General features: G+C 36.2%; 1 protein-coding gene across 1 annotated transcript in view; it reads right to left on the bottom strand.

The window, feature by feature from the left end:
- Positions 1-11,755: 11,755 nt before the first annotated feature.
- ADGRB3 (adhesion G protein-coupled receptor B3) overlaps positions 11,756-15,594 on the bottom strand; it is a 706,366-nt gene continuing 702,527 nt past the window's right edge. Inside the window, exon 32 of the mRNA XM_034991475.1 lies at positions 11,756-12,561. Coding sequence (XP_034847366.1) covers positions 12,373-12,561 — 189 coding nt within the window. The 3' untranslated portion in view covers positions 11,756-12,372. The remainder of the gene's footprint in view (positions 12,562-15,594) is intronic.

Genomic DNA, 15,594 nt, shown 5'->3' with positions numbered 1-15,594 from the left:
TGGTGCAGTTATAAATGAGATTGTTTTCTTAATTTCTGTTTCTGCTACTTCATTATTACTGTATAGAAACGTTATTGATTTCTGGGTATTTTGTATCCTACAAATTTCCTTAATTCATTTATTACTTCTAGTAGTTTTTTGGTGGAGTCTTTAGGATTTTCTATGTATGGTATCATGTTGTCTGCAAATAGTGATAGTTTAACCTCTTTTTACCAATATGGATGCCTATTATTTCTTTTTCTTGACTGATTGCTGTGGCTAGGACTTACAGTACTATGTTGAATAAACATGGTGAGAGTGGACGTCCTTGTCTTGTTCCTCCTCTTAGAAGAAAAGCTCTCAGTTTTTCACCATTGAGTATGATGTTAGCTGTTGGTTTTTCATATATGGCCTTTATTAAGTTGAGGTATATTTCTTCTAATCCCACTTTAAGGGTTGTTGTCATGAATGGATGTTGAATCTTGTCAAATGCTTTTTCTGCATCTACTGAGATTATCATATGATTTTTCCTTTGTTTTGTTGATGTGGTATATATAATGGGACAGATGGTAGTTATACTTGTGAACATAGCATAATGTATAAACTTGTCAAATCACTAAGTTGTATACCTGTACTAATGTAACATTGTATTTAACTATACTCAAATTTAAAACAAACTCAATTTGCTAAAAATGTTGTTAAAGCAGAAAATGTTGTAAATTTTCAAAGGCTTCCTTAACAAATAGTAAAATGAGGCATGAACTTCTCCCCTCAGACAGAAGCATGGAACACTTTTATATCATTTACAAGGCATGGGCTGGTAATAAGGTGGCATCCACGAAGAGGGATTCATGTTCCAGAAACTTTTGCCATGAAATACATGGCTTCTTTACAGACATATATTTTCCCAACATTATCTTCATGTATTTTGCTAATATGAATAATCCCAGTATTCTACATTTTCTGAGTCAAAATCTTTCATTGGAATCACAGATTCTTTAGGTTAGCGTAGACCTCAAGACATCAGATTCAACACTCTCTCCTTCAGGTAGTAAGATTATTAATAGTCCTACTTTGCTGTCCTACTTCCTATACAACTAGAAAAATAATTATATCCATGGACAAATGCCTCCTCCTGCTTTTTCTCTTCTTCTTTTCTTCTCCTCTGCCACATTTTCTAATCCAATAGATTCTCATCTCTTAACCATAAGTAATCAGGACAGTTGTTCCTTTGGACCTCTGGGAATAGTTAGCATTTGTTTTTACCACCAGTCAATACCTGAAGCTGAATGAACCCTTGAAGATAAAGAATGTTACTCTTAATCTTTATCAGTACTTTGGTAAAATATAAATATGGGTTTTAAGCAGATTAAAAAACAGCATTAGTTTCTCTAGTTAACAATATTTCTGTGGTACCATAAATATATTTCCCCCATGATTTTATACCATTTACTGGAGATCCAACTTTCCCTAGACACATAGGTAAAAAATCTGTATTGGAAAAAAAAAAATTAAGCTTCATTGTTCATAGCAACAACTGGAACACAACTGGAAAACTCCTGGAAACCAGTCTTTACAAAGTACCCTGTAGCTGAATAACCCTGTTGGTCTCTCCATATCTCATCTGCATCTTATCTACTATTCTTTCCCTTTCAAAGTCTGCCATGCCCTGCCATTTACTCAACTTAAAATGCTTCTTGGCCTTTCTTTTTTGCACAGTGTTTCCCCCAAGTAATAGATGCTTTATAATCCCCATGAGTCTTAAATGCTTCTGGCTAGCAGAGAAGCACACATTTGTTTCCTTGTCTGCCAAGTTGCTTTTTACATATGCCTTTTGTATTTCTCTCAGTTTACCTATCAGTTCTCATTTTCATTCTTTCTCCCTTTCACCTTCTCCCTGACCCTCTTTCTCTCTGCTCCCCCATCCACCAACTGCTAAAAATAATGATCATGTTTTTAATCTATTTATTGCTGAAAAAAAGTGATCACCATACAGAGTAGTAAATTGATATTCATTCTCTAATTTATATTTTTGAACGCTTCTTTTCCACTTGACTTTTTATAAATTTTTTTATCAGCAGAAAAACTTTGACGTGTAGAAATTTGAAATACCTGGGCTTATATAAGTGTAAATTGAAACTTAGGAAAAAGGGAGTCATTTCTAAATGGCTTCAATTTCTGCATATGTGGTTGTGAGTAAGAAGTAGAATGGATTGCTCAGCCTCCTTTGCCCTCAACATAGCAAGGATTTCTGGGGCAGCACTTGCTTGACCAGAAGGTATATGAATATATACAATTTTGCCAGAATATGATGCAGAACTAGGCAGATGCCTGTAAATGCCTACTAGATTTTCTTAGATGAATAAAGGAAGCAAGATTTCTTCTAACAAAATAATTTTCAAAGATTTTTCTTTCTGAGTGTCAAACGATAAATCCTGAAAAATATCTACCATGCTAGAATTATAACATTGGAAGTTAATTATACTAATTAAAAGAGGGTCAGGAAGGTCTCTGCACAGCTGTGGTGAAGTGAAGCATTTGAAATTGTGGACAAGGGATAGCATCCGGCTATATAAACACATGGTTGTCATAATGTCGATGTCAACAGAAAAGATGTGCAACTTCAGCTCTGAGATGTCCCAGAAAACATGTCGGGTAAACACAGGCAGAGGGTCTCTGCTTGGGTTCCTCAGAAATCTGAATACAATGTGGTTATTAACAATTTCTTGCCTATTCCACAAAAGCACTTATAGAATTATTTTAAAAAATATACAAAACCATCTCTAGGATATGATTCTCTTCTGATACCTATCATAAAAATGATTCAGAAGAAAGACCACAACCCTAATTACAATTCGAGTGTTTTTAAAAGCCTAATAAGGTTTTTCATTAGATCAATGATGTTGATCAAAGAAACTGTGCTGATGACAAATGCCTGGTTCCTGTTCAGGAGGCCATAGAATGGATTTCTGTGAAGGGCTCTCTATTTGCTGCCAAACTTGGCAGGCATAGAGGTCATTTTGGACTGTTCCTCTGTGCTTTTTGGTGGCAAAAGAAAAGCACTCAGCCCAAACTGAGCGTGGTGTTCCATCCCAAGCTCCACTCTATGTCATTCAGGCTCAGTACAGTTTCATATGCACCTTCATGTTTCCTTCTTTAAGGTAGTTTGGCAAATGAGCTTCCCAGCAAATGAGGACCGAGAGCAGTAAAAAAGTGCTATGATAGTATGATAGTAATTGGGGAGCTTCAATACAAAGCCTGGTTAAGTGGCAGGCTATAGCTTCCCACCTCCCCATGAGGAAAAGTGGGTCCAGTGGTCACCTGTCTGATGAATGATCAAGAATGAGATTGTGCAAATAAAGTGCTCTATCCCAAATCTCCCATCAAATGGGCCATTTGATATGGCTTATCTGTCTGGAGGTTGGGTCCAAGGAACACTGGAAGTCAAAAGGAAATGGATAGTAGACAGAAAGCTGACTACACTCCCAAATCCTGTTTTAAAACAGAGCAAAGAAAAGTCCTCAGTAGAACAGCTTCATGGTGGAGCTTATCTGTTCAGAGTGATTTTGGGGAAGGGTGGGAGCTGAATCTGTCTTCTGAAGTGATAAGATGGCTGGATTCTGAGGGAGGAGGAGGCCCTGCCATGAATTCGCTCCATTCTTGATTCTGCTTTCCTGATCCTTGGGTCACTGGGAAAGTTAGGCAGCAAAAGGTCACTTCCTTCCAATGCTCAATTTCCCTCTGCTCCCATGAAAGGGAAAATGGGAAAAGAGCCACCATGTAAAAGCCCTGGACCATTCCCAGGCCCTCCATCCAGGCTCAGACATGAGAATCACTGAGAATGTATTTAGCACTTCTTATTTAAAGACATTAGATGGTCAGAATTTGTACTGAAATATATCTAAAGCTATTCAAATTAGTTTGGTTATATAATTCAAATGACAACTATGCATTATAAATCTGTAATGATAGGAAATTATATGTGTAAATATACCTGGCCAATTTGACATTTGTATCATCACAATTATTAATCCGGCCCTGGGTTAATGCTGAAGAAAATTATTGGCATAATTATTTTAAGAACAACATGCTACTCCTCCCATAATTAGAAATATTAGTTCCTAGACATTTTGTCCAAAATTCATGACAGTTTGCTATGGGGAAAATGTCATAAGTCTGGGCTTCCTGGGCCACTAATCAAGAGAATTTATAAGTTTTGGACACACAGCTAATCTTCCTTTGATAGTTGTTATGCTCTTTTTCACTTTGACGGGAATTCTATGAGAGGATAAAAACATAAATCCTCAGACTATTTGTAGCTTTTATTTACCTTTATGATTCTCTGGCTAATGATGCTTATATATAACCTATGTCTTAATTTTACCTTGAGAGTCAAAATTCATGGTAATTGTCTCTCCAAAGCTCAGAGAATTTACAGTGGGACAAAACCAGTCTGTGTCCTAGCTCCTTCTTCACATTAATGACTTGATACCACTTCCTTACCATCTCTCCTCCCCAACTTACAGAACAGAAAGACATAATTAATCTCCTGTAGTACCCCCTCATAATATGACTTTATGGTCATGAAATAATATGGCCGTAAGTGATATGTCAACCTCTGAAGTGATCATTATCTGCAAGCATGACTTTCAATGCACAATTTCAAAGCCCTAATTGCAATTTTCTGGTAAATATATAATTGACTCATTAATACTAATTTGTTACCTTGGGTTATATTTTGAAGCCAGTTTATCCTGTAAGAATCACTGGAAAATTAAATCACTTCAAAGTTAGATTTTCCATACATACCAAACTTTAGAAAATACTTTAATGAACATAATATGGTTCAATAATCAGTTGATAATATTCTCTAAACAAAAGTCATCTTTTTGATGCCCCATGATGTAGAACTTTGGGATCTCAGCCTCTCATATGTCCTTGTGTTGAACCAAACCTAACTCTGTGTTCTGAGCAAGTTCTTGGTGGTTCTTCTTCAGTACTATTCTGTGTGAGGGGGAGTGGTCCTCTGGATGCCCATCCTTCTCTCCTTCATCCTACAGATCTGCCCTTATATCATCCCAAATACTTGCCAGCGAGTTTAACCTTGAACTTTCTACTGCCAAAAAAACTATTCAGTTTTCAGCAGAATTATTCAGAGCTTAGACTGGGCCTAAACTGTGGGGATGAATCTTGGCTTTGCCATTTACTGCCTTGTGTGAAATTGGCAAAGTTATGGACCTCAGTTTCTTTATTTGTAAAATGGAAATAATGATAGAACTTGCTTTATAGGCTAATTCTGAGAATTAAATGAATATTTATAAATATTTATAAAGTTTCATAAGCACTCAGAAAAGCTTAAAATTATTACCAAAACCTCTGTTTTGAGAAATCATATTCATGGGTAATTTCTTGAAGTACAATGTTCTCCTTTTCTTTTCTTTCTTTCTTTTTTTTATTCAGCCAGATCATGGGATAGCTTTGTACTTAAGCACAGTGTTTTGACTCTTGAAAAAATGTTTTTGGTGATTGTATTTGGGTATTAAGTATTTACTTGTATTAGGGTTCTCCAAAGCAGAACCAATAGGATGTATGTGTATATGTGTGTGTATGTGTGTGTGTGTGTGTACACATAGATTTAAGGAATTGAGTCATGTGATTGTGGGTCTGGCAAGCCTGAAATCTGGAGGGCAGGCTAGCAGCTGAAGACCCATTGAAAAGTTGATGTTGCAGCTCTAGTCTGAAGATAGTATGGAGGAAGAATTTCTTCTTCCTTGGGGAACGTCAGACTTTTCCTCTGAAGGCCTCATTTTGTGAGGCTCACCACTCACATTACGGAGTGTAATCTGCTTTACTCAAAGTCTACTGAGTTAAATGTTAATCTCACCTACAAAATACTTCACAATGACACCTACATTGGTGTTTGACCAATATCTGATACTGTGGTCTAAAATCAAGTTGAGATATAAATTAACCATCACATTACAGTTCAACAAAGGACATAAGAAATACTTTTGTTGAGCTCAGAGGTTTTATAAGGATGTTGTTGATAAAGAATTCTATATGTAATTCAGCATGAGGTTTTGTGAGAGGCACTTCTTGGTCTTCTGCTTCTGTAGAGGAAACGTTGGCTTTTATCTTACGCACACTACAAACTATGTAACTAATTGCAGTTTCTATGTGTACATTAGTTATTGGGAAGCTCAGAGCCATCATTTGGCACAGCTCCAGACAGGAGTCTAGGACCTTGAGGCATACATTTCAGGTACTAAATTAGTCTCTGTGTCACCTGGATTGTCTTTGTTCATTTTAAGTAATTTATTTATTAATTTATTTATATCAGTGTCTTTTCCAAATATTCCCATTACATGCTCTTTCTTTTCCTTATAAATCTATCAAGTTTTTGTAATTGTTTGTTGGTCTGTATGTCTCCAAAGATGCTAAGTCCCTTGAAAATAGGGACCAAATTTTGTTTGCTGTTGAATCATCACCTCCTAATACAATATCTAGATGGTGACTGGTTCTAAATAAGTATTTGTTGAATACTGTATATATTTTTATAAACACCTTGACTCTACTTCAGAATAAAGCACAATATACTTACTACCTAAAATTATTTTCCCAGTGTCTATATAAAATACTCTGAATTTTAGAAATGAAATTCCAGATTTGAGAGAAAAAGAGATACTAGGTAATGCTAGGCATTCATCTGGAAAGTTGACAAAACTCTGAACTGGTTAAAAGAATAGGAATTGAAATTCTGACCTTCAATTCCAATCTTTGTGACTCTTTTCTTTGGTTGAAAACTACTTATTAAAAGCGAGCTGGCCCTCTTACTGGAGTTTCGTGGTTTTGGTGAGGAGGAAGTTGTACTCAAAAGACACCCCTCAAAAGCCTTTTACGCCTTTTATATAGGTGGTTGCTATCAGAAGAATCATTTTCACCATGAACTATTTGTCTTTATATAAGAAAAGCTAGATGTATCTGGCCAGGTGTTTTGAGGTGATTCTAGGGGGTTAAACTCATAGATGCATCTTATCAATTTAGCTGGTTTTCAGGTGTTAATCTATTAGTTTACCTGTGACCAAGAAGGTCAAAATATTCCCCTCAGCTTAACTTCAGACAGTTGGCTTCTTCACTCTAGGCCCCTGGCCTCTGTGACTAGCAAGTTGTATGGTATGAACGTACAGGCAGGAATCCAAACCAAGAGAGGATTGGTAAACTCAGATTAAAGAAAATTAAATGTTCTCTAGCTTAGAATATTTACCATTTTCACTTTGGAATTATTTTTTTTTTAAAGCTTTTATTTATTTATTTGAGAGAGAGAATGAGATAGAGCATGAGAGGGGGGAGGGTCAGAGGGAGAAGCAGACTCCCCGCCGAGCAGGGAGCCCGATGTGGGACCCGATCCTGGGACTCCAGGATCATGACCTGAGCCGAAGGCAGTTGCTTAACCAACTGAGCCACCCAGGTGCCCGGAATTATTTTTGTTTAAAGAGTTATAGCTTTGTTGGGGCACCTGGGTGGCTCAGTTGGTTGAGCATTTGACTCCGTTTTGGCTCAGGTCATGATCTCAGGGTCCTGCGATTGAGCCCTGCATGAGATTCCGTGCTCAGTGGGAATCTGCTTGAGGATTTTTTCTCTCTCTCCTTGCTCACATGCTCTCAGATGAATAGATAAATCTTAAAAAAAAAAAAAAAAAAAGAGGCATAGCTATTGTTTAAATATTAGAAAAATCCTTTCTATTAATCACTGCTGGCTGAACATTAATTTTTGAAAAAGTCTTCTCATTCCAGTAGGCTTAGTTTCTTCCCCTATGACAGTGTTGAATTTTACCTGAGCCCTATGCCCTTGGAAAACAGCAATAGTCAGGAAATCCCCGCACCCTTTCGAGTTCTAGGAAACAACTTACTGGAAAGGAACCACCCTTCTGACCTTGGATAAGACTCTCAGGTGAATCTCTTGTATACTTATGACAAAGTCAGACACAGACCCTTGAAATTCCTATCCTTTGTCTCAGAAATTCTTAAGTGAATGGTTTGTCCCCACTGACCAATCTGAACAAAATACTTGCTAACTTAACTTCACCAAACTTCAGTTAGGTGTCTTGCTTTCCCCAGGCCTCTGAACTCTGGCCCATCCTTGAGTTTAAACAAGTATTGGGAGATTAGCTAAGCACTGGGAGGTTGAACAATCTCCCCTAACCATCTCTCCCAGAGTTGGCTGGCTACAAAGACACTTCCTGTTCAACCACTCGCTCAGACCTTTGCTCACCTCACTCTCCCACACCCGATTCTTTCTAGTCTTGTTGACTCTTCCCTATGAAAGAAAAGCCCTTTCTGCCTGGCATCTGGGATGCTTGTAGATTTTATAGTTGGAGGTTTCTTCCTATTGCAATAGTCCTTTTGCCCCATTGCTATAGTTTTTTCAAATGAAGTCTCTCCTTACCTACGTCTGGATTTTTTTGACCCCTGAATATAATTGCCGTTTTCATTGGCTGACAAAATTTCTTCTATCTCTAACATTAGAGTTCTCAGTTCTGCTGTTACTACCCCAGCTATGAATTGAACTATAGAAGTGTGTCAGGGGAAGATGATTTTGTTATCATAGAAAACTTTGTGCAGATTGACATGCTGGAGACATTTCTTTTCATATTCTTCAATGAAGTAATATAAATTTGTAGAATTTAATGAATTGATTTTGACATAGATAACAAAAAAACCTAAAATTAGTAAACATTTTCTAAGAAGCTGAGAATGATTTAAAATTTGCAATCTAAACTTTCTGAAGCAGTGATTTACTGACTGCAACTTTTTAAAATTGTGGCTGTATGTTTTTAGTGTCTGAAGCCAATCTGAAAATTCAGGTTGGCCTCTCTCTTCTGTCTCCTGTTGCATATGTGCCAAGTAATCACAAAACTAGTGAAACAGCAATTACATTTGAAGAGGATTTGAAAGGTAAAGTGGTGCAAATAGAATCACACAATGCACAATAGACCAAATCTATTTAAGATCACTTGCTATTTTGATCAGCCATGCTTTTCTGCTACAATTAGCTACTGTCTTCACCACCCCCATGGCAGCTGAAGATGCATGTTTTCAGTTTTATGCCTCTACTACTAGGCTGAAAAACATCTCCATGGAATTTGTGGTTATTTGATTTGGGGACTTAATAAGCTAGAAGGAACAGTAGAAACTTCATGGTATCATGGGAATGACCCCAGAGTAGAAGTAAGAGGATGGGGGCTCTAATATTGGGTCTGTCATTTACTTATGGTGATCTTAGATTGCTTAACCTCTTCTGAGTCTCCATTTCTTTAGGATAATTCCTGCCTCATGTGGTAATCTTGAGGGCAAAAAGACAATATAGGGTAATAAGAGCTTATAATATTTACATATTATTATTACTTTCACATTGGTATTTTCCATCTTTAGTAGACTGTGAGCTCCCTAAAACAGAGGCCCTATATTCTCCTAACAAGTAAATACGTAATAGTTATTCAATAAACACTTTTGAATGTGTGACTTGCTGTGAATGCATGACTATAAGCAATACTAAAATAAATTCCACGAATAATTCAACAAACATTTATTGTGTGAACAGTATTGTGCTAGGTCCCTTAAGAGATACAAAAATGGATCAGACATGAATCCTGCCCTCCAGGCACTTACAGTCCACCAGAGGATATCAGAAATGTGTATAAATAACAAGGTAGAAGGTTTTTTTAAAAGTCCTAAGAGAGGTACAGAAGCATTGCCATAAGAGTTCACAGGAGAAATTACTTCTAGCTTGGAAAATCATGAAAAACTTCATGAAGATGAAATACGAGGTGGACCTTGAAGCATAGATGAAATTTAGATGTGGGGGGAGAGGAAGGACTACCAGTCCAAGGGCACAAAGTTCTTGGCAGGTTGTGAGTGCAGTGGGCTCAGAGAGAGCTGCCCAGGACTGTTTGTTAGAGGGGATGGCTGCGAGTCAGCTTTGGCAGAGTACGAGTATGTTCATGTGCAGAGGAAACTTGTTAAGAAGTGGACTAAAATGAGAGCTTCTCTGAAATTATGATTCCTTGGTACTTATTGACCTGCCTGCATTGTTTTCCTTATAGATTAAAAAACAATTGAAAAGCACCACTACAACTTGGCATCCCTCTTAGAGTAGCAAAAATGTTACCCCCTAACAAGCATTTTCAAGTATGCAATTTCTGCTTAGCTTTCATATAATAATCTGATATTTACTAGAACTAGAGAAAAATAGTGAAAAAAATAGAAGATTTTATTTTATGGCAGTGACTATTGTAGTTTTACAAGAAATATTAGTCTAATATTAGTCTAATATATTGAATTTGGTTTTTAAACATAGAATTTGTTTTCAAATATATGCTTATTGAGGGTTTTTTTTTTCCAGTCAAGATTTTACAGTTTGAAATGGGAAACTGCCTACATGGTTTTCATTCACGCTGTAGGTTACTGAGATGGAGCTAAGCATCTGTATATATATGTATATATATATACACATACATATGTAGCTGTATATATATATATTCACGCATATACATACATATATGCATATGTATGTACTTAGATACATGGATATTGAAAGAGAGAGAAATTTACTCAATATTCCTATCACCAGAAAGTCATCTTATAAATTTAATAAACATTTAATATTACAATTACATTGTAATACATTTCATTGCATGAAATTTATTCTATAGAAAAATCACTCCTTAGTTATGTTATATTCTGATGTTGCTTTTATTTTTAAAATCTGGTTAAAAATATATTTTTAACATCTTTACATTGAGAACATTATAAGTATCTGACAGTTCAGCCTGAGCTGGGCGGTTTTTAAGGCTCTAGCTTCGTGGTGCACTTGAGCGAGCATTGAAGCACCTTTGTTTCTGCCTGGACTCATGGCCTGCAGGGCTGGGTCCCCCAGGTCATGGGTAGCCGGAGCCAGCTCACTTGAGTTTCTGACAGACCACACAAGACCATGCAGCTTAGGTTTAACAACAAAACTAATTTAAATAAACATTCTAGGAGTTTTGAAGACCCTAATCTCCTTTCCACTCCCTATACTTCCCTTAGATTGAAAGATGCAATCGTATCATCCATTAAAAGGATGACAAAATTGCTGAAATCCTTTGCACCGTGTTTCCTTTAATGAGGCTTTGAGAAAGTAGGAGCCATCACCGGTGTGGCTTTCCACTACAGAGGGCACTAGGGACCAGCTCACCTCAGACTTCCCACTTTTCACACCAGAGAGAAAGCATCTACCAAATAATACATCCACTCCCCTTTTCCTTCTGCTACAGAATATACAGAGAAGATTTTTTAAAAAAATCCTGAATAAAGTTCATTTTTTTATATGCTATGAAGAACTATAGAAGAAGTTTTGTGAAACATGCAATGGACTGCATTACTTATAATAAACATTTTCCCTGTATTATTTTTTGTATGGCAACTTACTGTTTTCTACTAGTAGTTGTCTTTTTGCCACAAGATAGAAAAAAACCCATAAATTTATGTAAGACTATGATGGCAGATTTCTGACAAGCCCCATTTACACGTTACATTGTTCCAAAGGATGCTTGAGTAGAAAATACAGAAGCACTATACAAACCTACTATTACATTTGAGAAATCATTAGCCTCAAAGGAGTAATAACGGTATGCTATTAAAACTGTGAATACATTTTCAGTATCTGTATTGAAAAAAAAAACTTAATATGTAAATTTCTGTTCAACAAATCCAAAATAAAATGCACTAAAAAACTGATATGTAGACAAAAGTTTATTTACACCATACAACATTTTAAATATTTTATACACAGTTGCAGCAGAGAAAGCTACTCAGAGCTTTCTAGAGAAAACTGCAATAATAAAGATGTGAAATATATTATTCATATAAAAGTGAGATTATTACTTTATTGCATTTAAAGCAATGAAGAATGTAGCTCAACAAACATTCATTTAATGACAAAAACTTTGCTTTTATATTATAAAGTAAAAAGTGTAGTAATGGCCAAACAGACTGTTATAAACTTTAAAAACTGCATAAATATATACATTGTGCTTCATGGTGAAGTTTTTTGAAAACTAAACCATATGAAGCGGTTACAACATGAATCGTTGCTTGAGGTTTATCTATAAAGATTACCTTACAAATCCATTCCACGGATACTTACAACACAGGATGGTCAGAACTGTACACCTGGTCCTCTCTCCACTAGCCTGACTAGTGAGAAGTTACCATATGCAAACACCACTGACATTTGGCACATGAAGGTCCTGACATAGGATAGTCACATGGTCCAGATAGAAATGTCAGGCTTCCCAAGTCTTAAGTGTCAGTGCAATAAATTGTTTTATATCCACCTCAGTCCATTTTGATTTTGCTAAACTTCTGTTTGAAAGTCACCCTCTTGCACATCCAGAGGCAAATTCAGACACTTCTCCCATTCTGCTGGCCTCAGTTCCAAAGCATCCTTTGCCTCTGTATCTAAGACATTGATTGTGGTGTAATGTTGGTATTCACTGGGGTTTTTGAAAGTGTCCCATGGATTCTTGTTTGGTGCTGGGTTTTCCTGTTGAGAAGAGAGGGGAAGAGAGTCATTATTTGATGATGAGGATTACTGCTTGTTAAAGTTCCCAGGAAGAGAGCATGTTTGTGACCTTAATCGAGTTTATATGATTCAGAGATGATTTGAAATTGTGGCCAGCTGCAGGAAATGGTTTTGATTTTAGTTTTCTTTCATTGAACAAACTGATGAACACCTTCTTTATGTTATCCTAAAGTTTTCCAGCAATCAAAGGAATTGAATAATTTATGGAAGGCAAAGTAGATGATGTTTTGTTTTGGGTATCTTGTGAAATGTCTGTATAGCTATCTCAGGTAGAAAGGAGTGTTCCTGCTAAGATAAATGTAGAAAATTGAAGTATTTTGGCAGAATCTTTGGTGAGATAAAATTTGAAGGTATGTAATGGGGCATGTTATGTAATAATAAAAACAGTCCCCAAACGGGCCATATTTCATAAAACTGAATTTCATTAACTTTGCTTAGTTTTTAAGAAATTATCCTTTTTAGAACATTACGCAAGGGACATAGTAGCATTTTAATCTATTTTTTCCCTGCTGTATATTCCCAACAATTTTCTACGTATTTGGGCCGCACATTAACCTAGCAAAAATCATTCTTCCCTTCAAAGAGCACAGCTTTTTGGAAAATATATCTAGCAATATAAGGTTTTAAAGTATGTTTACCGGCCAGCATTCCTTATATTCCTTAGTATATACCCTCTTACTACTTGAGATTTAAGATCTGCCTAGTTATTATTCCACCCAGACCTTCCATGTTGTAGGGGCTCAATAAATGTGAGTAGACATTATTCAAAGTTTCTATAGCCTGATACTTTGCTAAGATTTAGCAGTGAACTTAATTTATTTTAAAAAGTGTTTAAAGATTTCTGTAAAATGAGGGAATTTGAATGGAATAGACTATGCTGAGTAACATCAAAGAACAAGAAGGAAATCATGACTAAATTCTCCTTAGAACAAATTAAACTAAAACACTTAAACAACTATAATTGCTGAATGTGTCCTTTATCTCTTCCCCTTCACCCTAAATTCTAGCCTTCAACTGCTTATAATTAATTAGTTGGGGAAATGTAAAACAAGTACTGCAATTATTATCTGGGTTCCATTGAAAATAATAAAAATCACTCTCAAGTATAGATAAAAAGAGACAACCTATAGAAATACATACCATACTAGAAATTAAATTGTTAAAATCCTCAATACGTTAGATGTTTTTAACACTTATTAGCCTTAATCATGAGGAAAACAATAGCTAAAAGTTAAGACGTGATAAGATTTTAACCTTTAGGATATATGCAGGGGATTAATTCTGATTTAGTCTAATATCCTAAAGTCTTATGAGCTATATAGTCTTGTAACTCTTCCCCGCCTTCCTTGCTCCCTTTGACTAATATTTATCAGCTGCTCTGTGTTGGGCATATTAGGCACTAGGGAGGATAAAGTGATGAATCAAAGATGAAAAGCCAACATGGTTCACTAGGAAGTGTAAGATTTAAAGCCTGATATATACAGGTCCAAATTCCAGTTGCTCCATTTTATATGAACGTAACTGAGCAATTTACTTGATTTCTATGAACCTCAACTTTAATATTTGCAAAACAGAGAACTATGCTTTGTATTATGGGCCAAAGGAACTGGCAAAATATGCAGATTACCTACATTATGGGGTTGCAAAAATAAAGTTACGGGGCCTAGCATAACACCTAGTATTTAATAAATGGTCACTATGTAGTAATCATACTTATTATGAAGGTGTTTATAGTTAAATGAAGGTTTAAATATATAGTTATATCTGTGTCTATAATCTAGGAAAAGTGCTGATGGGGGTACAGACAAGGGTGGAGATAAGGCTTCCTTTTATGGAAGGCATATAAACCTTTCTGAGAAAAGTGATGTTAGAATAGTCATAGAAGAATGAGCTTGGTCATAAAGACGTGTGATTGGAGGCTGGGTGGCTGAACAGGCAGGCATACTGAGAAGTAAAAATCCAGAGAGCATGCAGATGGGACAAGTCTGAGAAAAGTAACCAGTTTATTTTAGTTGGAGTGAAAAAGAATAAATAGGCAGAAGGTGAATTGAAAGCCAGATCATAAGGGACATTGTATGCCAGGCCACTCAATTTGGAATTTATTTTGTAGGCAATGGGGAATGGTTGAAGATTTCAGGGCACTACAGTGACCTGAATCATTAATCACTGATTCAAAGGTTCACTGGTGTGAATTCTGCATCAAGCTATGGAGAGGATTTATCCATCTTAGACAAAGGCTGTGTGTCTTAAAGGAGCTTTCTGGGAATCCTTAGTCTGAAAAAGTTGAATTAGTTTAGTCCTAAAAGGATTCAGGACATGTAAATTATTTGTTCATTTGCTTTGAAAATAGGAGTTTCATTATGTTTGGAACAGATGTGATTTTCAATTTATATTTTGAAGATCAAGCATCATGGATCCATGAACTAAAATGGCCAATTTTAAACTTCATCAGAATGTCTAGATCCTAATTTCACAGTATTACTGCTAGTATATGACTGACTGAATTTCTGAGAGGTTATATAATTAATAAGGTTGGCTTTCTTGTTCATCTTCTCTGGCCTCCCATGGTATTCCCAGCAGTACTGTGGTTCTTGCCCTTGTCCATAAATGTCTGGACACCCTTTAGGTCTGAGGCCCATGCTTCTTTAGTGATAAAGAACTACTGCACCTAGCAGTAGAACTCAGCCAAACAGAGTACCACATACACACACAAAAAACCAAAAAGTGAAAATTTAAGGGACCTATAGGACAACATTGAGTAAAACAATATTTAGGGGTCCCAGAAGGAGAGAGAAAGGGACAGAAAACTTACTTGAAAAAACAATGGCTGAAAATTCCTGGACCTGAAGAAGGAAACAGACCTATGGGTTGAGGGAGCATAGAGCTTTCTAAATAAGATATACCCAGAGAGATCCACACCAAGACACATTATAATTAAAATGTCAAAAGTTAAAGAGAAAATCTTAAAAGCAGCAGGAAAAAAAAAAAAAAAAA

The sequence above is a fragment of the Mirounga leonina genome, unplaced genomic scaffold (genome assembly GCF_011800145.1).
Source record: "Mirounga leonina isolate KUSES-001 unplaced genomic scaffold, KU_Mleo_1.0 Mir_53, whole genome shotgun sequence".
NCBI classification, from domain to species: Eukaryota; Metazoa; Chordata; class Mammalia; order Carnivora; family Phocidae; genus Mirounga; species Mirounga leonina.
The sequence above is the reverse complement of the archived record's forward strand: the minus strand, read 5'-3'. Positions and strand labels throughout refer to the sequence as shown.